The sequence below is a fragment of the Heterodontus francisci genome, chromosome 9, assembly GCF_036365525.1.
Source record: "Heterodontus francisci isolate sHetFra1 chromosome 9, sHetFra1.hap1, whole genome shotgun sequence".
Classification (NCBI taxonomy): Eukaryota; Metazoa; Chordata; class Chondrichthyes; order Heterodontiformes; family Heterodontidae; genus Heterodontus; species Heterodontus francisci.
In genome coordinates, this window is record NC_090379.1 from 13,050,461 (window position 1) to 13,075,614 (window position 25,154).

At 43.9% G+C, this 25,154-nt stretch overlaps 1 protein-coding gene across 1 annotated transcript in view; it reads right to left on the reverse strand.

Annotated features, from left to right (window-relative positions):
• Positions 1 to 23,740, reverse strand: part of kcnk13a (potassium channel, subfamily K, member 13a) — a 35,561-nt gene extending 11,821 nt beyond the window's left edge. The window contains exon 1 of the mRNA XM_068038248.1: positions 23,231 to 23,740. Within this exon, the coding sequence (XP_067894349.1) occupies positions 23,231 to 23,558 (328 nt within the window). The 5' untranslated portion in view covers positions 23,559 to 23,740. The remainder of the gene's footprint in view (positions 1 to 23,230) is intronic.
• Between the last annotated feature and the right edge of the window lie 1,414 nt (positions 23,741 to 25,154).

Here is a 25,154-nt window from a genome sequence, read left to right on the forward strand (position 1 = left end):
AAAAAAAACTTTCACAGAAGAAACTAAAATCCCAGTGGTTATTGTGCAAAATGGCAGAAAGCAAGTGTAAATTGTTAGGCTATGATTCCCCGCTGATGTTCTGGAATCTGAACCATATGTCCAGCGGAAGAGTGAAGCCGATATGTGGACACAGGTTTAGTCCCTATCAAGGAGCAAACAAGGTATGGTCTTTGTGTTGTCACTTCTTACCAAAAATAAATTCAGAAGTAAAGCGTTTTCTGAACTGGATGCCCGTCAGTTGGATACTGAAGGGTTGATCTTCTGTTAGGATTCTTGGTTGAAATTTACAAGAAAGATGACCTCGTAAATGCGTAGGAAGTTTGGTCAGATTTCATATAAGGCCATCTGAGGCGGAATTTAATTCAGGAGATTTGGTCTATTGCAAGAGAGAGCTATAGGGAATGGAAGGGCCCTGATAAGGTAAACGGTCGGGATGACAAGACAGTAGTTATCAAGCATGGAAATCAAACTGTTAAGGTTCATTCCTCACGATTAATCAGGGTTGATTACAAAATCTCAATCTGAGCAGCTCTTAGAGGGAACAGAGGCACCTTGTACCTCAAATACTCGTGTGTTTTGTGATGAGAAGCAGAAAACTGTAGATCAAGGGTTGGATGGTGATAATGTGGCTGATCATGATGCTCACAACAGATCTATCACATCCAAAGGCCAATTGCCCAGAATGGGTACTCAGATGACATATATTCCAGAGGGGTCTAGTGAGTGAAAGGATGCGACAGTGTGGGATGTGCAGGAAAATTTACTGGCAAGTTAATTATTGGTTGAATGTTCAGGATGATGGCCAGAAGCAAGGTCCTTGGACTGGCAGAATGGGGAAAGAGTGGAGGGTAAGAAAGCGCAGTGCAAGTTCTAATATTGTGTCTGGAAGTGACTTTAGTGTCAGGAAACGATCACGTACTGGAGAAAGAGCCTCCAATAGTGCGAGAGGGAGATCTTACAGCAGTAATCCCGAAAGACATCGAAGTGCTAATAGAGACGGTAGTATGAACAGATTACACAACGAAACAAAGGCTAGAGGGCAGTCTCGGGATAGAACTAGAAGCAGGAGTCTTCATAACCATGAAGTTTTAGTGGCTGCTAATAGACTTGAGGATAAACTAATAAGAGAAGCGAAACATAAGGAATAAGAGAGTTGGGAAGAGTTTGGTGTTTACTCTGAGGTACCAGATAAAGGACAGTCAGCCTTGTCACGTAGATGGATTTGTACTGAAAAAGTCCTTGAAGATCGGACTTATAAGGCTAATGCAAGGCTAGTTGCAAGGGGTTTTGAAGAGTGGCTGGGTGATACAGATGTTAAAGTGGACTCTCCCACAACTAGAAAAGTAATTTTGAATATCATTTTAGTTCTTTTGGCCACATATTTGTGGGAGTGTAGATCTATTGCCATAAAGGCCACATTTCTGCAGTGATAATTTTCAAGAGAAATGTTTCTGAATCCACCCAAAGAGGCAGCAGATGCAGAAGGAAAACTATGGAAACTAAACAAATGTTCTTGTGGCCTTAATGATGCTCCAGTGAGATCTGTTTTGCTGAAAATTGCTTGGGTTCAACTAAAAGCAGATCCTGCAATGTTTTATTGGTATCATAAAGGAAAACTTTCAGGCATCGTCATGATACATGTTGATGATTTCTTATGGGGTGGCACTGCGGATTTTGAGATATGTGTTGTTAATAAGATTAGAGTAGAATTTAAAATTGGGAGCCAGGCTTGTGGGGCTTTTAAATACATTGGTTTAGATATTAAGCAGAGTAGGTCTAGAATAACTTTAAATCAACATCCTATCTAGAGAGTGTTTACAATCCTCGTTAGAAAGGGTTAATCCCATCCTGGTTAATCATGTTAGTCATCACAGAAAGATGATGATATATCAAAAGAAGAGACAGATCAATTGAAAAGGTTGATTGGTCAATTAAACTGGTTGTGCACTCAGACTAGACCTGACGCTAGTTTTGATGTGTGGGAGTTAAGTACTATGATGAAACACCCAAAAACTGATAATGTTAGAAGGACAAATAAAACATTTAAGAAAAATCAAATCTGGAGAAATGCATACTTAAGTTCCCATCCTGAAATGATCCAAAGAATATGAAACTAGTTACTTTTAGCGATACTTCACATGCTAATCTTGCTGATGGGTATTTAAGTACAGCTGGTTTCATAATATTTTTGATGGGTGAAAATAGGAAATGTCGTCCTACAGCTTGGGAAGCTAAGAAAATAAAAAAAGGGTTGTTGAAAGTACTTTAGCTGCGGAAACATTGGCTTTTGTGGAGGTAGTGAACATGGGGTTCATTTGCCAAGTATTTTAGGTGAGATTCTGTACAAGAGGCTTACTGAAGCTAAGATACCCATTGAATGTTATGTAGATAATCATTCCCTGTGGGATGATGTGCATTCTGTAAAAAGTGTGAGTGGAAAAAGGTTACAGATTGATCTTGCTGAATTGAAACAAATGCTAGAGAGAAAGGAAGGCTCTAAAATTAAATGGGTAGATGCAAGTCATCAACTATCTCTTTGTTTTACAAAAAGAAATGCTTGTACAAAGAAATTGTTAGGGGTCCTAGAGGAGGGACGTCTCGGAATGCAATGCTTTGTACAGAATATGGAATTTATTTTGACTTGTTTTGAAATGTTTGTGCGTGTTAAACTCTAAGTTTTATTTGAAGAAAAGGAAAGGAATCTGTTAATTGTGTTTAATCATGTGCAGGTAGAGAGTGTTAGTTAGGGGCTTACATGAGTATATATAAGGAGACACTTACTGAAAATGGGTGAAGGCTTGATTGCAGAGCTGCATGCTTGAATTCTTTTTCACTTTCTAAAATAAATGCAAGACTGAGTGTGGATTGGCTTCATCATACTCCTTCAACAACAAGTTTTCTGGAGTACTAAACCTTGGGATGTTTTATTATGTTAAAGGTGCTATATAAATAAAAGTTGTTGTTGTTGTACCGCCTCAGTCCTGCTGTTACATGAAGCTCAGGAGAAGGGTCTCAGTCAGAAATGGCAGGCATTTTTCCATCTCCCTCAGGCTCTGACTCTTACTGGAATACAGTTCCACAAGTGCGAAAGAAACCTGGAATCTCATCTAAGTGGCACGTCTGAATGTGCGAGGCCAGACACTACTAGATCATAATGCATGGATCCGGATTCTGTTGTTATCTCCTTAGAGCAGAGAAGGCTAAGGGGGGATTTGATTGAGGTGCTTAAAATCAAGAAGGGTTTAGATAGAGTAAATAAAGAGAAACTGTTTCCAATGGCTGAACTAGAGGACACTGATTGAAGGCGATTGGCAAAAGAACCAAAGGGGACGTGAGGAATGGGTTTTTTATGCAACGAGTGGTTAGGATTTGGAATACAATGCCTGATAGGGCAGTGGGTATAGATTCAATAGTAGCTTTCCAAAGGGAATTGGATAAATATTTGAAGGAGAAAACGTTGCAGGGATATAAGCTAAGAGTGGGGATTGGGATTAACTGGATTGCTCTTCGAAAGAGCCGTTACAGACTCGATGGGCTGAATGGCCTCCTTCTGTTCTGTACTGTTCTATGATGCCCAGCTGGGGTCATTGGATGGTGGATCCAGAGCAGGATTTTTGACTGATTTTCCTCTCCCTCATCTCATTGGAACTGAAGCCAGGCACAATATATGTCACATCATATCAAACAGCATGTCCCTTCAGCTGTTTGCAACGGGCAAGGTACAGACTGTATCCAATCAGCTCATGCTTACAAAACTCAAAACACAGTGTTCAACATTAGATGTGATTCCACGATTGGACAACATTTGCTAAGAATTATGCTGACAACCAATTTAAGATTGTCAGTAGGGCTCGCAGTGTGGTGCATTTGCACGTACTAGACGATACATATATTAATGCACAGGGCTCTGTTCTTTGCCGACAAAAAGAATATGTACACAAATTGCGCCTGTTTCAGCTAAACAAAATAAGTGACAGCCATTCACTGGTTCATTCCTCAGAGCAATGCCTTGACCAACCAGAGTCAAGCTGCCTGGTTTAAATTTCAAACAAAGCTTTGCAGTTAACTGTCAGTCACCATAAACTGGTGCATTGTCCATGGCAACACCTCTACCAATCAGATCCACATGCCAACCAATCAGCACTCTCTTCTCATACAGTATAAATTTGTTGCGTCCCTTACATTGGTATTCTTGCGAGTTGTCCTGATGAGTGCAAGATGAAAAGCTTTGACAAAATGTCTGTTTTCAGCAATACTCAAGTTCTGTACTACCAAACGACTATTTTAATCACAGAATTGTTACAGCACAGGAGGCTATTCGGCCCATCTTGTCTGTGTTGGCTCTCCGAAAGAGCAATTTACCTAGTGCCACTCCTCCACCTTCGCCCTGTAACCCTGCGCACATTCTTCTTTTTCAGATAACAATTCAACTTTTTCTTGCATGCCTCGATTGAACTTGCCTCCATCACACTCTCGGGCAGTGCATTCCAGATCCTAACCACTCGCTGTGTGAAAAAGTTTTTCCTCATGTCACCATTGTTTCTTTTGCTATTCACCTTAAATCTGTGCTCTCTTGTTCTCGATCCTTCCACCATTGGGAATACTTTCTCCCTATCTACTCTGTCCAGACCCCTCATGATTTTGAACATCTCTATCAAATTTCCTCTCAACCTTCTCCGAGGAAAACAGCCCCCACTTCTCCAATCAATCCACTTAATGAAGTTCTTCATCCCTGGAACCATTTTCGTGAATCTTTTCTGCACTCCCCCTAATGCCTTCACATTCTTCCTAAAGTGTGGCTCCCAGAACTGGACAAAATATTCCAGTTGAGGCTGGAACAGTATTCTATATAAGTTTAATATAACTTCCTTGCTCTTGTGCTCTATGTCCCTATTGATACTATATGGTCTATTAACCATGCTCTCAACCTGCACTGCCACCTTCAATGACTTATGCACATATATACCCAGGACCCTCTGCTCCTGCACCCCACTTAGAATTGCATCCTTTATTTTATATTGTCTCTCCGTGTTCTTCCTACCAAAATCAATCAGTTCACACTTCTCTGCATTAAATCGCATCTGCCACTTGTCTGCCCATTTCACCAACCTGTCTATATCCTTTTGAAGGTCTGCACTATCCTCCTCACAGTTCACAATGCTTCCAAGATTCGTATCATCCGCAAATTTTGAAATTGTGCCCTGTATACCAAGGTCTAGGTCATTTGTATATATCAGGAACAACAAGGGTCCTAACACTCACCCCTGGGGAAATCCACTGCAAATCTTCCTGCAGTCCAGAAAACATCCAATAACCACTGCTCTCTGTTTCCTGTCACTCAGCCAAGTTATCCTCAGTGTCCTGGCCAATATTTATCCCTCAACCAACATCACTAAGAACAAATTACCTGATCATTATCACATTGCTGCTTGTGGGAGCTTGCTGTGTGCAAATTGCATACATTACAACAGCGACTACACTTCAATAATACATCACTTTGGGACGTCCTGAGGTTGTGAAAGGTGCTATATAAATGCAAGTCTTTCTTTCTGCCTCCCCACTGTAAAAAGAGAAAGAGTCAAGTTTGCAAACTGAGTCTATGGTAAGGGAGAGGGAAAGACAGACTGGATTGATTGAAGGAATACTTGAGAGTTGGAGTGTAGTGTCTGTATGTGCACTGCGGGAAATACTACAAATTAATTTAGGTTAATGAGAAGATCGATCTACTCTGATAGAATCCAACACATTGATTTATTTGTTATTGTAAATAACATCTCCATGGTTTATACTAATTAAACTTGAGTTACGTTTTTGCATTCTGGAGTCTCACCCAATAGGGACTGGATTAAGAGTTCCCCAAACCCATTCTGCCACAGACCACAACAGCCAGTCACACCAATGTTCTTCTCACAATTCACAACTGCTTTTCTGCTATAATTGCATGGCTTCTCTCATTTGTGTCGGTTGTAACTTTTGGTCATGTTTGATAGTTAAAAACAGTGCACTTCTTTACACTTTGACTACCAAATCCATTCCACTGAGCTTAGGACTAAAGTTCTACCATCAGGCTTGTTTTTTTATAGTGAGTTGATTTGTCCAGGAGGCAGAACTCTGCTGACTACCATCAAATTTAGGGAGAGGCATAGAGAGAGAGTGAACGGGAGAGTGGAGGAGAGAAAGAGAGAGAAGGAAAGAAAGGAATAGAGAGAGGAGGCGAGAAAGAGAGAGGACAAGAGAGGGCTCGCAAGAGATGGGGAGAGAGGAGAGAGAGGGGGAAGGAGAAGACAGAAAGGTGGACAGTGAGAGAAGGAGGAGAGAGAAATAGAGGAGGGGGCAAAAGAGGGGAGAGAGAGAAAAAGAGACACTTGTCTAATTAAAGAGTGAAACGAATGCTTGGAAGATTCACAGGTTGTTGGATGTAGAATGAATTGTCAAAATGTGGCGTTAGTTTCTGCTTGCAGTCACACTGCACATGGCGTGAAACCCAAGCTGCCGGAGGGCTGCGGGAGACAGGATCAAGTCATTTTAATATGTTTGTGAGTCAAATCACCGAGCTGCTACTTTGCGTCAATTCACAGCTAAGAACCTTTCTGACGCAATGCAAAAGTGCCAGCAAAGCAGGAGCCTGAAGCAGAACAAATGCTGGGAGGTCGAACATCAACCAAAGTGTGGGTGTCTACAGAAAGGTCAAGTAAATTTGTCAAACTGGAAAAGAATGGATGCAGTGTAAAATACTGCAACGGTTGCTCAGTAAACAACAGCATACAGTTATATAAAAACCACCTTGAATAGAGCGAAACATTCAAGCATACTTCACAAAGGGATGAAGAGAAACAGATAATCTATAGAAGTCAGGAGTAGAGAAAAGGAACCTATAAATAGGAAGAAGACATTTAGCCTCTCGAGGTGTTCCACCATTCAATAAAATCATGGCTGACCTGTGTCCGAACTCCATAAACACCCCCATTCCCGCCACCCCCCCCATCTTTATCCCATATCCCTTAATACCTTTGGTTAACAAAAATCTATCAAACGTAAATTTAAAATTAACAATTGATCCAGCATCAATTGACAATTGTGGAAGAGAGTTTCAAACTTCCACCACCCTTTGTGTGTTGAAATGTTTCCTAATTTCACTCCTGAAAGGTCAGGCTCTAATTTTTAGACTATGGCTCCTAATCCTTGATTCCCAAACCAGTGGAAATAGTTTCTCTCTGTCTACCTTATCTGTTTCCCGTAATATCTTGAAAACTTTGTTCAAATCCCCCCTTAACCTTATGAAAGGGAAGAATGTGCAGGGTTACGGGGAGAAGGCCGGGGAATGGAACTGAGGGAATTGCTCTTTCAGAGAGCCAGTGCAGACACGGTGGGCCGAATGGCCTCCTTCTGCACTGTAACAATTCTGTGCTTCTGTGAAATTCCAGAGAATACACCCTAGTTTGTGTAATCTCCCCTCGTAATTTAACCCTTGAAGTCCAGGTATCATTCTGGTAAATCTACACTGCACTCTCTCCAAGGCCACTATCTCCTTCCTAATGTGTGGTTCCCAGAACTGCTCACAGTAACTCCAGGTGTGGTCTTAACCAGGGCTTTGTATAGCTGTAGCATGACCTCTACCCCCCTGTATCCTACTCCTCTCGATATAAAGGCCACTTTTCTGTTAGCCTTTTTGATTATGACAGTTTAATGATCTATGTACCTGGACCCTCCCCAGACTCTTGTGGAGACAAGGTGGCTTTGAGAATAAACCACTGAGTCAGGTTCATTATTCCTGGGCAACAACCGGTTCAATAAAACTGGTGCCAGATTTGATCCTCAGACTAAGTTAGCTGGTTTCAGATAATTAAGCGAGTTGATAAGGTAGATATTCACTGTTTCCTGTGGGAGTCCAGAGCAATGGGGCACAATAAAGTTAGAGCTAGGATGTTCAGGAGTGATGTCAGGAAGCACTTCATCATACAAAGGATATTGGAAATCTGGAAATCTGCCCCCTGAGAAAGCTGTAGAAGCGGGGAGGGGGAGGGGCAGTGGGCGTAGTGGTATTGTCACTGGACTAGTAACCCAGAGACCCAGGGTACTGCTCTGGGGACATGAGTTCGAATCCCACCACAGCAGAAAGTGGAATTTGAATTCAATTAATAAAAAATCTGGGATTAAAAAAGCTAGTCTAATGATGGCCATGAAACCATTGCCGATTGTTGTAAAAACCCATCTGGTTCACTAATGTCCTTTAGGGACGGAAATCTGCTGTCCTGACCTGGTCTGGCCTACATGTGACTCCAGACCCACAGCAATGTGGTTGATCCTTACATGCTGCCCTCTGAAATGGCTGAGCAAGCCACTCAGTTGGCAGCTCACTGCCACCTTCTCAAGGGCAATTAGGGATGGGCAATAAAGGCTGGCCTGGCCAGCGACGCCCACATCCCATGAATGAATAAAAAAAAAATTTGAAAATTTCAAAACTAAAATTAGTAGGTTTGTGTTAGGCAAGGAGATTAATGAATACAGACCCAAGGCTGGTAAATGGAGTTAGGATACAGATCAGCCATGATCTAACTGAAAGACAGAACAGGCTTGAGAGATTGAATGGCCTCTTCCTATTCCTACATTCTCAGTTGGGTAGCGAGTGCTGCAATTAGACTCAGCACCTCAGAGCAGGGGTACATCGGAGAGGGGTGGGATGGAGAGAGTGAGAAATAAATGAGAGAGGAGATGGATAAAGGATTGGAGGTTGGATCGAGCGAACAGTTAACTGCCACTGTTGCACGGGTGGTCCCATTAAAATGCCTAACTTGCACTCCAGTCAAACAGCATCCTTAAACACACAGCCCATTAGAGCATTATTTGATCCGGAAATTCAGCCAGATAAATGAATCCCTTGTTTATCATTCCTAGTTGGCAAAAAGATTATCCACCATGGGTGTGGAATTATATTCACGCAGGAGTTTAGCTCGGCAACATCCTTAAGTTTTGTCCCCTGAGAGTTTGCAAATTACTGCAAACTCTCTCATTAGCACTCGCATATTTTCGACAAGATAACAGACCAATTCATAATTCCGCTTCCTGTACACAAATGATCGCATCCGATACCATAAAGATGAATCTTTACAAAATATTTATGATTTTTTTTCCTTTAGGGTTTGAGAAGCTTTTTTTAAAGAATAAATTTAACAACAAACGTTTGCAGTTATATAGCGCCTTTAATGTCACAAAATGTCCCATGGGTCCTTCACAGGAGCGTCATCAAACAATATTTGACACCGAGCCATGTAACAAGCTACTGCGGCAGGTGATCGAAATCCTGGTCAAAGAGGTAGATTTTCAGGAGTGTCTTAAAGGAGGAGAGAGGTTTAGGAAGGGAATTGCAGAGCATTCTTTCCATAGTTTCAGAAATTAAGGCTAAGAAGGATATACTTGTGGGTGAAGAGTTTCACCATGTGTTATAATCAGCCAGATGGATTCAGGAGGATCTGGACTGTCCTGAGTGAGCTGATGGCGACAGAGTATTAGGAAGCTTCACTCATCCCAGGACTTCCAAATGAGAAGAGGGCGGGCAGGGTGAAGAAATGAATTGGCTCCTGCGTGATACTCAGTGACCCTGTTAGAAATATCTGTGTGCGGCTTCAAGCGAGGACAGTGAGAGCCCCTCCCCCCAGCCTTAAACTGAACCAGCAAAATTCACAACCAGCAAGCAGAATGTGCTGGAAATACTCAGCAGATCTGGCAGCATCTGTGGAGAGAGAAAACAGAGTTAACGTTTCAGATCGATGAGGAGAGCGTGTGGGGGAAAGGAAATTATTGAGAGGGAGAGGAGAGTGTTGTGGGGGAGGGTTTGGGGGAGGAGAGTGTGGGGGAGGAGGAGAGTGTGGGGGAGGAGGAGAGTGTGGAGGAGAGTGTGAGGAGGAGAGGGTGGAGGAGAGTGTAGGGGAGGAGGAGAGGGTGGAGGAGGAGGAGAGGGTGGAGGAGAGTGTGAGGGAGGAGAGGGTGGAGGAGAGTGTGGTGGAGGAGGAGAGGGTGGAGGAGGGTGTGTGGGAGGAGAAGGTGGAGGAGAGTGTGAGGGAGGAGAGGGTGGAGGAGAGTGTGGTGGAGGAGGAGAGGATGGAGGAGAGTGTGGGGGAGGAGGAGAATGTGCGGGAGTGTGGGGGAGGAGAAGGTGGAGGAGAGTGTGAGGGAGGAGAGGGTGGAGGAGAGTGTGGTGGAGGAGGAGAGAGTGGAGGAGAGTGTGGGGGAGGAGAAGGTGGAGGAGAGTGTGGTGGAGGAGGAGAGGGTGGAGGAGAGTGTGGGGGAGGAGAAGGTGGAGGAGAGTCTGAGGGAGGAGAGGGTGGAGGAGAGTGTGGGGGAGGAGGACAGTGTGTGGGAGGAGGAGAGGGTGGAGGAGAGTGTGGTGGAGGAGGAGAGGGTGGAGGAGTGTGGGGGAGGAGAAGGTGGAGGAGAGTCTGAGGGAGGAGAGGGTGGAGGAGAGTGTGGGGGAGGAGGACAGTGTGTGGGAGGAGGAGAGGGTGGAGGAGAGTGTGGTGGAGGAGGAGAGGGTGGAGGAGAGTGTGGGGGAGGAGGACAGTGTGTGGGAGGAGGAGAGGGAGGAGGAGAGTGTGGGGAGGAGGAGAGGGTGGAGGAGAGTGTGGAGGAGAGTGTGTGGGAGGAGAAGGTGGAGGAGAGTGTGGGGGAGGAGGAGAGGATGGAGGAGAGTGTGGGGGAGGATGAGAGTGCGGAGGAGAGTGTGAGGGAGGAGAGGGTGGAGGAGAGTGTGGGGGAGGAGGAGAGTGTGGGGGAGGAGGAGAGGGTGGAGCAGAGTGTGGGGGAGGAGGAGAGGGTGGAGGAGAGTGTGTGGGAGGAGAGGGTGGGGGAGAGTGTGGAGGAGAGATTGGGGGAAGTGGAGAGGGTGGGGGAGAGTGTGGAGCAGAGTAGAGGGTGGAGGAGAGGATGGGGGAGGAGGAGAGGGTGGGGGAGAGTGTGGAGGAGAGTAGAGGGTGGAGGAGAGGATGGGGAAGGAGGAGAGTGTGGGGGTGGAAGAAAGTTTTGGAGGAGAGCTTGTGGGGAGAGAGGGGAGTGTGGGGATGCAGTGCGGGGGGGGGGGGGAGAGGGGGTTGTGGGGTGAGAGTGTGCGGGGGGAGGTGAGTGAGGGGGTAGAGAGGACAGTTTGGGGTGGGGGGGGAATGCATGGTGAGGGAGGGTGAACAGGAGAGGGGGTTATCTATGGACTGGATTGCCCGTCCTTTATAGAAACCTCCTCAAGTTCTCTTTAATTGATTTGATTCGAATGGGTGGAGTCTATGAGCCTATAAAGGTCGCGTCATGTGCTCCACCTGATCAGCACCCAGGTGTTGAACACTTAAATCTATATGTTTGTGTGTGTGGAGGCTTGAGGTGAGATGATTGACTATATGTTGTATCCTGTGCAGGGTATGAAGGTGATCGGATATGGGAGGAGGATTCAAATATTGACAGAGGTGGGTTTCATTGAAGGTGAAGAGTTGTTTCGGGGAAGAGAAGCGTTTGGGGTTTTAGCGACAGAGAAAATGTGGGAGTTTCAGGTCTTTGAAGAACTGAAAACTTTTATTATCACATCAGTGGGTGAAGATGCACCAACATATCAAGATTCAGCTGGTACACCGTGAAAGGGCAGCAAGTTTTGTGCCACGATGGTTAAATCAATTGGAAGAAGGTTGATGATTGTGGAGGGCAGAATGGAATCATCAGCAAATAGGAGAGCAATGGAAGATGAGTGGAGAAGATCCTGGATATGGAGAAGGAACAGAGTGCGGAAAAACGGCAGTGTTCCAGGGAATGTCTGAGTTCAAGGAAGCAGCGTCAGAGGACGGGTTATCGCTGAATAACTTCTGGGGATTGGGAACAGATTGCCAGACCCTATCAAAGGTTTGAGGTAGCCCAGCCAAACCATGCCTTAACTAGAATAAAAATAATTTCTTGGGCTGTGTAATTAATAGTGAATACAGATCCCCTAATCATTGCCATGACAACGGCACTTCAGATTGGAAAGTAAAATGGGAATGTAATTAAAAGAAAGAGATTGAAGGAGGGAAAGTTCTTTTAAATTGAGAATGAATACTGCACACCACGTGAAAAATTATATATTGGGGCTAATCACTCTGATTAAATAGCTAATTTAATTATAAACTAGATAATAAAACACAAAGCAATCTTCAAAAGAACCAGTTAATTTATATTCAACACACAACAATAGAGCAAGGGGTGTTGTAGATACACGGGCCGTAATCAACACATCAGTGATACTATGACCTTTCAACTATAGCCTCAGTGAGCAGAAACCATGTGAAATGGACGGTCATGCCCATGTTTGCTCTTGCTGCGTTTTGTGCTGAGGCTATGATCGAAAGAACAGTAGAGTCAAGGTAATTTTGTTTTCTCTGTCCAGTATTCACATCTTTCTATCGAAGGAGCTGGGCCAAAGGAGTGAGATGTGATATCAAAATTGGGTTACAAACAATTTTCACTCCCGATAGGGTGAATATGATTCCAAAACTGAAACTGATGGAAGGGCACCACGAGTGGAGCCTGCGGCTTAATTTGACTCAACACGGGAAACCTCACCCGGCCCAGACACAGAAACGATCGACAGATCGAAATTGGTCTGAGCGGGGAACAAATCAAAAGAAAGCAGAGACCAAAGTCAAAGTTCAAGGGAGTGTCATGTCTATCTGTTCACTCATCTCCCAGCGACCACATTAAAAGCAGCTCTGAACAGAGGCCCGTCAATAAGTCATCCAACAATCAAATAAATAGCAAAAAGAAAGCTAGGCAGAGCCCGAGAGGAATGTGAGGGTTCCTGTACTGTTGGGGGGAGTTGGGGCATGGGATAGCGGGTTTGAGAGGGATTTTCTGTGGAGGACACAAGGGCACGGGTTAGGTGGTGAGATTACATACATCACACAGTGACTACACTTCAAAAGTACTTCATTGGTTGTAAAGCACTTTGAGACGGCCGCTGGTCGTGAAAGGTGCTATACAGATTCTAATATAGGGATAGGATGAGTTGTTTTCTTGATTTAGTTTGGGATCAAGGAGGTTAAATGAAGTCGGCTACCATTGGTAGATTGTACATATTCGGTGAAAAGAGGATGCTTAATTGGTCAAATGGCCTTTGCTTGTTTTATCCTTTCTCGCATTCTTAAGCATTTGGTTACAAGTGTCTCAAGTGACTTACTTGATAAGTGCAATGCGAGTGTGGAATCTTGCCATGCAGACCAGAGGCTGGCCCTGACCACAGCTCAGCCTTTTCTAGTGCTCCCTTGATATCCACAGGATGACCAGAATTACTGGGTAGTGACCAGTAGTTGGAAACTGGGCTGATTTTCCCCCACATTGTAACCTAGACCCAGTACACAGGAACAGGAGGAGGCCATTCAGCCCCTTGAGCCTGCTCTGCCATTCTATTAGATTATGTCTCATCTGTACCTCAACTCCATTTACCTGTCTTTGCTCCAGAATCCTTTGATCCCCTTACCCAACAAAAGTCTATCGATTTCAGGTGAAAAACTAGAACCAGTTATAGTCCCCTTACAACTGCTGTTGCCCATATTTGATAACAACTACTTGCATTTATATAGTGACTTTAATGTAAAACATCCCAAGGCATTCCAGTGGATTGTTATCAAACAAAATTAGACACCGAGCCGCATAAGGAGATATTAGGACAGATGACCAAAAGCTTGGTCAAAGAGGGATGTTTTAAGGAGCATCTTAAAGGAGGAGAGAGAGAGTAGGGAGAGGTTTAGGGAGGGAATTCCACAGCTCAGGGCCCAGACAGCTGAAATCACAGCTGGCAATGATGGAGCGATTAAATTCGGGAATGCTCAACAGGCCAGGACCAGAGGAATGCAGATATCTCAGAGGGTTGTGGGTCTGAAGGAGATTACAGAGATAGGAAGATGAAGAGGGATTTGAAAACAAGGATGAGGGTTTTAAAATCAAGGTGTTGCTGGACTGGGAGTCAGTGTCGGTCAGCGAGGTGAATGGGATTTGGTGCGAGTTAGGACACGGGCAGCAGAAGTTTGGATGCCCTCATGTTTACGTTGGATGGAGGATAGAATGAAGAGAAAAGGCGTGGATTTTGATAGCACCTTTCACAACCTTAGGATATCACATAGTGCTTTACAGCCAATGAAATCGTTTTTTGTGTTATTGTAACTGTTGTAATATAGGAAACGTGGCAGCCAATGTAAACAGCAAGATCCCACAAACTGTAATGTGATTCTGACTAGATAATCTGTTTTAACAATGTAACGAAGTACAGAGGGACCTTGGTGTAAAGGCCTGCTACCCAACCCGAACCCGACGGGACCCCACGACATGTGTTGGGTGGGGTTGTACTTCCGGGTTCAGCATTTGGGCTCAGGTCAGGCCTGGTCGGACACGCTCTATCACAAGTAAGTGGCTCCAATGTTAATTTAATTTTTGGACTAGAAAGATGGTTTTGTTTCAGTTATTTTAAGCTTGTGCAGATCAACAACAAAGTGAAAAATGGAAGGTAAGTTAACTGATGGTCGGGTCGGGCGTGGGAAAAAATGGAAGGACTCGGGCGGGGTTGGGCACAGGTCGGATTTGGTTCTGTCGGGCTCAGGTCGGGGTTTTTTTTTGCAGACCCGAGCAGGCCTTTACCTTGGTGTACTTGTCCATGGATCACTGAAGGCAGCAGCACAGGTAGATAAGGTGGTTAGGAAGGCAGATGGGATACTTGCATTTATTAGCCGAGGCGTACCATATAAGAGCAGGGAGGTTATGATGGAGCTGTATAAAACGCTAGTTAGGCCACAGCTGGAGTACTGTGTACAGTTCTGGTCGCCACACTATAGGAAGGATGTGATTGCACTGGAGAGGGTGCAGAGGAGATTCACCAGGATGTTGCCTGGGTTGGAGCATTTCAGCTATGAAGAGAGACTGGATAGGCTAGTGTTGTTTTCCTTAGAGCAGAGAAGGCTAAGGGGGAACCTGATTGAGATATACAAAATTATGAGGGGCATTGATAGGATAGATAGGAAGAAACTTTTTCCCTTAGCGGAGGTGTCAATAACCAGGGGGCATAGATTTAAGGTAAGGGGCAGGAAGTTTAGAGGGGAGTTGAGGAAAATTTGCTTCACCCAGAGGGTGGTTGGAATCTGGAACATACTGCCTGAAGGGGTGGTAGAGGCAGTAATCCTCACAACATTTAAGAAGTATTTAGATGAGCACTTGAAACACCATAGCATACAAGGCTATGGGCCAAGTGCTGGAAAATGAGATTAGAATAGATAGATGCTTAATGGATGGTACAGACACGATGGGCTGAAGGGCCTGCTTCTATGCTTTATAACTCTATGACTCTATGATATTTGAGGAATTGGGTTGAGGAATAAATATCGGCCAGGACACCACCCCAGCTCTTCTTTGAAATAGTGCCATGGGATCTTTTATACCAGGGTTGCCTTTAGTTTTCGGGTGGAGGGCCACATTACAATTTTCGCTTGGCCCGTGGTGGGGGGATGGGGGGTGCCGATGAGCAAATTTCAAAAGCTAAAGGCATTAAAAATTTATCTTACTAATAAAAACAACAATAAATGTGCATTTTTGTGACAAAGCTTTAAATGAGAAGAATAATTTATTGACTTACTTTCTCGTCACTATATTGAAAACTGATTTAGTGACATACCTGGTATTGTTTTTGCTTGCATAAGTAATCAATCTCTGCCCGTAAACTTGATGTAGCGATGCAGAGTATTCTGGACAGATGCCCATCTTTCAGGAGTGAGATCTCTCTCTATCACTGTCTCTCTCTCTCCCTGTGTTCCCCAATCTCTATGTTGTTCCCCCCCCCTTTCTGAGTCAGCCTTGCTCTCTGTGTTCCCCCCCTCTCTCTGTTTCCCCTCTCTCTCTCTCTCTGTTTCTGCAGTTGAGCCCAAACCCACAACCTTCTGACTCAGGTGAGAGTGCTACCCACTCATGCCACATACCTGAGTAGTAGCCTGTCAACATTCAGCTAACTGATCTCAGCAATGGTAGGGTTAGGAGGTGATAGTCTTAACGTTCCTTGGCAGCGGAAGGAGCAAAAACAAGCTGGAGTTCCCACTTCTGATCACTGTTGAGCGACCTCTGTTGTAAAAGGTTTGTGTGTGTGCATGTGTTGGGTTGGCTTCCATGGCGTTGGTTCCCACTACCTGGGATGACACAGGAAAAATAAACTCCCATCTCAAAAAGGAAAATGTTGCATTGGAGTCTGAGTATCCTGAGTAGTAGCAGACCCATACAAAGCTAGCTTGTGTTTAACACAGTGGTTTCTCTCAGTACTGAAGAAAAGCCTTTGGAGAAGCAATTTTATCGAATGAACAGTATATATTTTACAAAGCTGACATAGACAATGCTCCGGTTCTCGTTTTTTAAGGCATTGGAAAATATTTGGAAGAATAATGTATCAAGAGCCAACTGCATGAAGAAGATGGGAAATTTAATGTCAAAAATTCAAAGTTGCCCTTTTTAAATGTTAGGTGGATATATTAGAAAGATATACTGATAGAATGAGATGAAATAAGATGGAAGATACCAACATGGACCTGTTGGGCCCAATGGCCTGTTTCTGTTCTGTAAATTCTATCTAACAGAAGCTCGGAGCAGATGTGTGGGTGCTGGGAATTCCTTGCATTCAGATTGGCAATTGCACTTTATTGAAGTAAATTATAAGCAGGAGCATGTCTCGGGACCCAGTTTTGATATTACATTTCCAAACAAATTGAAATCAACTCATTAAGTATCGCAAACAGGTTATGCTTGGTTTCTGTACTCTGCCTATTTGTGGAAGCATATTCCTCTGGTTCAAGCAAGTGACTGAGGACAGTACAGGATTAGAAACAGTATCAAGTTGGGTTGGGGGGGAGGAGAACAAGGAGTGTGACTGCATCTTTCATTCATCCTTTAAAAAATCTCTCTCTCTCTATTAATGATCACATCCACAACTCAGTGGGTAGCATTCTCACCTCTGAATCAGAAGATTCTAATCCAGAGACTTAAGCACGCAATTCAGACTGGCACTTCCAGTGCCGTACTGAGGGAATGTTGTATTGTCAGAGGTGTTGTCCTTCAGACAAGACATTAAACCCGAGGCCCCATCTGCCTTCTCAGTGGACAAAGAAGATCCAATGGCACTAACTTGAAGACAAGCAAGGGAGTTCTCCCTGGTGTCCTGGCCAATATTTATGTCTCAAACGGCATCACTAGAACAGATTATCTAGTCATTACCACATTGCTGTTTGTGGGAGCTTGCTGTGCGCAAATTGGCAGACACATTTTCTACATTACAAGAGGTGATTACACTTCAGAAGTACTTTATTGGCTGTAAAGCACTTTGGAATATCCTGAGTTTGTGAAAGGTGCTATATGAATGCAAAAAGGTTAAGGGGAGCTTTGATCGAAGTATTTAAGATATTAAAGGGAGCAGATACAGTAGATAAAGAGAAACGATTTCCACTCGCTGGGGAGCCTAGGACGAGGGAGCACCATCTAAAACTGGAGCTAGGCCTTTCAGGAGTGAAATGAGGAAACACAGGCAAAGGGCGGTAGAAGTTTGGAACTCTCTTCTGCAAGTGACAATTGACGCTGGATCAATTGTTAATTTTAAATCTGAGATTGATAGATTTTTCTTAGCCAAAGGTATGAATGGATATGGAGAAAAGGCGGGGATGTGGAATTATGGTGCAGAGCAGCCACGATCTCATTGAATAGCGGAACACCTCAAGGGACTGAATGGCCAATTCCTGCTCCAATGTTCCCAAGTCCTTCTTGCTTTCACTGAGTAGTGCATATAACCATAAATAAAAACAAGAAATGCTGGAACCACTCAGCAGGTCTGGCAGCATCTGTGGAAAGAGAAGCAGAGTTAACGTTCCGGATCAGTGACCCTCCGAAGAAGGATCACTCCGAAGAAGGGTCACTGACCTGAAACGTTAACTCTGCTTCTCTTTCCACAGATGCTGCCAGACCTGCTGAGTGGTTCCAGCATTTCTTGTTTTTATTTCAGATTTCCAGCATCTGCAGTATTTTGCTTTTATTTTAGTGCCTATAACCACTTCACCTTGGACCTAAATTGAGCCCAGATGTAGGATCCTACCTGCTGGGAGAGTGCTTGGTAAAGTAGCTTTGAACAGTTTCAATGCAGTTCATTGTGCATGCAAAGCAAATGATACGAAGTGCAATCTAATCCAAACCATAAGAAGGATTGTGAAATACTGGAAGAGCACATGAATATGTGAGCAGGGTGGAAAAATAGGCGGCAGATGCAGTTTAACGTAACAAAATGTGAAAAAGTCGAAATAGTCCTTAAATGGTAAGATTTTTAAAAATTAAAACCTACCTGTATGATTAAGCGTGTCCTATTATCATCTTATGTGGCTCAGGGTCAAATTTTGTTGTTAGTGCTCCTGTGAAGCGGCATGAGATATTTTTACGGCATGAAAGGAGGCACATAAATGCAAGTTGTTGTTGCTATTTTAAATGGAGCAAACTAGAAGATGGACCATAAATTCGTCAGTTATCAAAAGGTGGCTGTGTAAATAAAATATTAAAAAGGCAAACAGAATCCTTGGTTTCTCATCTAAAACCAGTGAGTTCAAAAGCCAATAGATAATGTTGAATTTATCAAGACTTTAGATAGTTTGAGGTACTCTATTATAGTCTGGCTATAAAAATAATGGGAAAAGTTGCAGTGTAAATTCATTCGGATATTACTAGCGTGAAAGGTTACAGTGGTGCAGTGACACTTGAGAAGTTGAGACGTTCTTCCAGGAGAGGAAACCTGATGGAGGTTGTCAAGATGACAAAGGCTAATGACGAGATAATAATGATAACGAGAGGGCACAAAAGGAATTAAAGGCCAAGTCAGAAAAATTCTTTCAACAAGCTGGTTACAATGTGGAGTTCTTTACCTTAGAACATCAGGTCATAAGAAACAGTAGCAGGAGTAGGCCATTTGGCCCTTCGAGCCTGCTCCACTATTCAATAAGATCAAGACTGATCATCTATTCAGCTCCACCTTCCCGCACTATCCCCATATCCCTTGAGTCTCTTGGTAACCAAAAATCTATCAATCTCTGTCTTGAATATACTCAATGACTGAGCATTCACAGCTCTCTGGGATGGAGAATTCCAAAGATTCACAAGCCTTGGAGTAAAGAAATTTCTCCTCATCTCAGTCCTAAATGGCTGACCCTTTATTCTGAGTCTGTTACCCCTAGCTCTGGATTCCCCAGGCAGGAGAAACATCCTCCCAGTATCTGCCCTGTCAAGCCCCTTAAGAATTTGATACATTTGATCACCTCTCATTTTTCTAGGGTATATAGGCCTAGTCTACTCAATCTCTCCTCATAAAACAATCCCCTCATCCCAGAAACCAGTCTAGTGAGCCTTCGTTGTACTCCCTCTAAGGAAAGTATATCCCTCCTTAGGTAAGGAGAGCAAAACTCTATCCAGTACTTTGGGTGAAATAGGGTTGAATGGATTCTTTTAAAAGGGGAGTTTGATAGTTGCTTGGAAAACAATGAATATTAAACATTAGAGACCATGCAGAAGAATGGGATTACATAGTACTTACAGCAGAGCAACAGGCCACTCAGTCCAACAGATCCATGCTGGTGTTTATGCTTCTACTTATGCTCCACATGAGCCTATTAGACCAGGTGAAGAAAGGCACCAGCACATTCTTAATGGGCTGAATGGCTTGTTTCTCTGCTGCAACACCCATGGTAGGCGAACAGGCAGACCGTTCAGGAGAGAAGTTAGGAAACACTTCATTAAGCAAAGGGTGATAGAAGTATGGAATTCTCTGCCACAAAAAGCAGTTGACGCTAGCTCAATTAATAACTCGAAATCTGAGATCGATAGATTAATAAGGGATGTGGAGCCAAGGTGGGTGGATGGAGTTAGTATACAGATCAGATAAAGTATACATTGTATTGCGGGGCTGAATGGCCTATTCTTGTTCCCATGTTTCTACCTATGCTTCTCTGACCGACAGTATCGGTATTCTTGCGAAATCATTCAACTTGGCTTTAATAAGGGAATCACTGCAAAAAGGTGTTCCGGCTTCATTCAAAATGCAATCATCCTTTACTAAACAAGGGAAATTGTCTCGGTTATTTCTGAATTGCCATTAAATTACTTTAAATGGAAACGTTTTCACTTTGCAAAACCATTTAATTAACCACAACCTGTTTCACATCATGAAATGAGCAGGAAGTCATGTGCTCTGCATTTAATTTCATCACCTACAGGTCATAGACTCAGAAGGTAGGAAGTGAAATACACTCTTGTGATGCAATGTGAAATGACAACTGGTTGTAATCATCACTTGTGACAAATTACAACATGAGAATTCAAAATACTATAAAGAGCAGGAACGGTGAGCAGCCAAATTAATTCCCTATAAAATATAAACTTGGTAGCTGATTATGGGAGGGAGTGACGTAGGAACGTGAGTAGGCCATTCAGCCCCTCTGACCTGCTTTGCCATTCATTTAGACCACGGCCAATTTGTTCCTCAATCTCATTTACCTGCCTTGGCTCCATTACTCTGGATACCCTTGTCCAACAAAAAATCCACTAATCTCAGCCTTGAAAGCTCCAATTAACCCCCAGCTTTTTGGGGGAGAGCAGTCCAGATTTCACCTTCCCTTTATTTGAAAAGTTCTTCCTAATTTCCCTTTGAAACGTCCTGGCTCTAATTTTAAGATTGTGCTGCCTTGTTCTGGATTTCCCCCATCACAGGAAATAGCTTCTCTTAATTGAATACTTTTACCATTTTAAACACCTTGGTAAGATCACCCGACAATCTTCTATTCTTGAGGAAATACCAACCAGGTTTATGCAGTCTGTCCTCATAATTTAACCTGTTAAACCCCTTGTATGTTACATGCCCATGGTTTGGATCTCCCTGAATTAGATCTTCTGGCCTTAAAGGGACACTGTGTGGTCACAGCGCTAATCCTTGTGGGAGCCCACTTCCCACCTCTGCCACTGTGTTCCGACGAAAGTTCACACAGACCTGAAACGTTAACTCTATTTTTCTCTCCATAGATGCTGCCTGACCAGCTGAGTATTTCCAGCATTTTCTGTTTTTGCTTCAGATTACCAGCATCAGCAGTAGTTTGCTTTTGCCATAAGAAACAGGAGCAGGAGTAGGCCATTCAATAAGATCATGGCTGATCTAATTGTGGTCTTAACTCCACTTTCCTGCCTGCCTCCCATAACCCTTGACTCCCCTGTAGATCAAAACTCTGTCTAACTCAGCCTTGAATATATTCAATGACCCAGCCTCCACAGCTCTTTGGGGAAGAGAATTCCAAAGACTAACGACACTCTGGGAGAAGAAATTCCTCCTCATTTTAGTGTTAAATAGGAGATCTCTTACTTTGCAACTGTTCTAGATTCCCTCACCAGGAGAAACATCCTCTCAGCATCTACCCTGTCAAATCCCCTCAGAATCTTCTATGTTTCAATAAGATCACCTCTCGTTCTTCTAAACTCCAATGAATATAGGCCCAAACTGCTGAACCGTTCCTCATAAGATAACCCCTTCATCCAAGGTTCAGATTTGTGAACTTTCTCTGAACTGCTTCCAAAGCAAATATATCTCTGCTTAAATAAGGAGACCAATACTGTACAGACTTCCCCTTTTGAAATCTAAGCTCACTATCCATTATTATATTTTTGGTTTCTAGAAATTTTTCTATTCTCTCCGTTAATAGGGATTCCATATTTCCTACCACTGATTTTAAGCTGACTGGTCTATACTTCCCTGAACATGTTCCATCTCCCTTCTTAAATATAGGGATAAAGTCAGCTCTCTGCCAGATCTGTGGCATGACACCTTTTCCCAACAAATTATCAAATACGTGTAATAGTGATTCTGGTGTCTCTTCTCTAGGCTCTTAAAATGAGAGGCTGAGTAAATTGGGTCTATATTCTCTGGAGTTGAGAAGAATGAGAGGTGATCTCATTAAAACATACAAGATTCTGAAGGGGTTTGACACTGAGAGATTGTTTCCCCTGGCTGGGGAATCTAGAACACAGGGACACAGTCTCAGGATAAGGGGCTCAACATTTAAGACCAAGATGAGGAGAAATTACTTCACTCAGATGAACTGACCTCACTGACTGCTGATGCTCTTTGCTTGTAATTGTTTGTTGCTCATGGCCTGTTTTCAGAAGATCACCAGATAATTATAGATGAGGAAAGCTATTCAGCTCGTAATTTATCCACCGAGAATGACGTTACTGTATCTTCTGTTAACTATTAAATGGTTCTAATGCATGTGCTGCCTCTACCCATGATGAGTTTTTTTTTTACTATTGCTCTATAATTACATTTTGTTAGTGTAGACCATGTCCATTTGTTTTACTCCTGTAATTTAAAGTATTGCGAATCTTTGGAATTCTCTACCCCAGAGAGTTGTGGATGCTCCATTGTTGAATATATTTAAGGCTGGTATAGATAGATTTTTGGTCTCTCAGGGAATCAAGGGATACAGAGAGCGGGCAGGAAGGTGGAATTGAGGCAGAAGATCAGTCATGATCACATCGAATGTCGGAGCAGACTCAAAGGGCCAAATGGTCCAATCCTGTTCCTATTTCTTATGTATATTCTTAAAATGCAATCCATCCCGACAAGGGGTTTTATCCTCTTTGCGTTTGATTGGTTTACTTAATATCTCCTCTATTTTTCGCCAATGAACTGCAGTCACTAACAGGACAGCCAATTTGCACACAGCAAGCTCCCATAGTAATATAATAATAATCAAAAAGTCTGCTTTAGTGATGTTGGTCAAAGGAAATTATTGGCCCAGGATCCTCTCCCTGCCGTGGGATCTTTCCGATCCACCTGCAAGGAACTTTCATTTAACATCTCATTGGCACCTCTGTCAATGCTGCACCCACTCAGTAATGGCACTGGGAGTCTCCAGAGGGGGACTGGGACCCAGGATTCACTGGCTCAGAGGGGAGAGGGCCCTACCCACAGAACCAGGGCTAAGCACAGCCCACTCACTATGAGCAACGCCAGGGGAGGTGCTGAAACTCAACGCCGTTCATTCTAAACCTGCTGTTTGCCACTAGTCTATTCATCATTTACAGGGATTTTTTGTTTTTGCACAATGATGAATGCAGAAATGTTATTCCTTGGGGGAATAAATATCTCCAACAAACGCCTCCTTACCTATGGTGGAAACGACGGTACCAACGAAATAAAAGGAGCCAGTGAAATCCCAGCGGGGTCTGGTCTCATCCACCCGGACCCCGGCCACATTGGCTTCCTCATAGTCCCGCAGAAAGTTCCTGAGCTCGGCCCAGCTGATGTTGTACCTCTGGGTGAAGTTTTCCTTCCTCTGCAGCCACTGGCGTTGGGATTCCTTCTCTTTGGGCTGTTCTATGGCCGAGAAGACGGCGGCTCCACACACCAGGTAGAGGGCGATGAGCAGGGCCAACAGAGCGAAGCGTGCGTTGTCCTCGTTTAAGTGGCTAAAGCAGCCCCCTGGGCCAGCCATCACCTTCACCACGGGGAGGGGAGGATGGGGAGAGGCAGATCAGGTTGGCTGAGGCCACTCTTTGATTTCAGGGCTCACCGTGTATCTGCAACATGCCCCAGTTTGGATCTTCTCCCCCTTTTACGATGCAAAGACCTGGGAGCAGCTGGAATCAGGCAGACTCATTCTAACAGGCTGCTGCTTTTACTGTTCCCTGTTAAATAGAGTGACACAGGAACCTTGTCTCACAGTCTGGTCAAGAGTTAATACTCATCCAGATGCCTCTCTCCCTCTCTCTTTGAACTCATTTAATTTGAGACACACACACACACACAGGCAAAACCGAAACATCCCACCTCCTAATCATTTCATTCTCCTCGGGATCACTATCAATCTCTCCAAACAAACACGGGCTCCTGCTCCTGTCTGTATCTCTCCGCATTTTTGTGCTTCATGGGCTTCCACACACACGGACCAAGGAGCCAGTTGATATCATCCACGGGTGGCGTTTTCATACCTTCTCCTCAATCCCAGAGGCTGGTCCCCAAATCCCTTCCGTCTGATGCTACTTCTGAATGCTACTTCTCTTTGATCAGATCGAGTCCCCCCTCCAAAGAAAAAAGAAAAAAAATCACAGGAATTTTTGTCATCTCTCATCTGTTGAAAAGGATGTGTTGCCAGTCTTGTATTTGTAAATTTGTGGTGCACTTTTCCAGTGTTTTGCTCTTGACAGTGTAAGATCTCCGGCGGCTCTGCTTGTTGTGTCCACCTTCACTTCATTGAATGTGAAATTAACAACACTCCTGAAACTGACTGAAGAGTCTAAGCGAAGCAGAGAGACTGGAGGGAGGCCAAAAGGTTTCATTCACTTATCTCCGCCATCTGCAACTTGCTCTCCAGCTCTGTACAACTCTTCATTTATCTGGACTCCGGCTCTCCGAGTGCTGACTTTCAAACATTTCCCTCCCTCGGTAAAAAAAAAAGCTTCTCCTTTCTCTGTCTCACTCGCAGTCCCTGTCTGCTGGCGGAGACAAACTCAATCCACAGTCAAAGCGCTACTGCAGGTGGTAACAATGCAAACTCTGCCTCTCCACCCTCCCTCCCTCTCTCTCTCTCCTCCGTCACCTGGCTTAGCCAGAACTGGGTATTTAAAACAGGTACATTAATAATAGCTTCACAATCCTCCATAATATGTTTTCTCTTAATCTTTGGGTTTAGAATAGCGAGCTGGTTTTTTTCGCTTGCTAAATTCACATTGAAATTGAAAAACACTTGCGATTTCTGTCGTTCCGACAGGTGCCGCGGGATGATGAATGCTGCATTAAACAGTGTATTTCAAAACAGAAGTTGGGACTAAATTAAACTCCAGTAACAGCATCCCATCTAAATTAATTTTACTTCCAATGTGCTGCAGTTTCTCCCGGTGTTTCTACTCCACTGAAACAAACTCAAGTATCTCACCACCTTGGGTTTCACCTCTCACTCCCGTCCTATCCCTCACTCTCCTCCCCTCCCTTCTCTCCCCCTCCCCTCCTTCCCTCATCTCTTACTCCCTCTCCTTTCCTCTCCTGTCCCCTCCCCTCAATCCCTCACCCCTCACTCACCACCTCTCTCTCC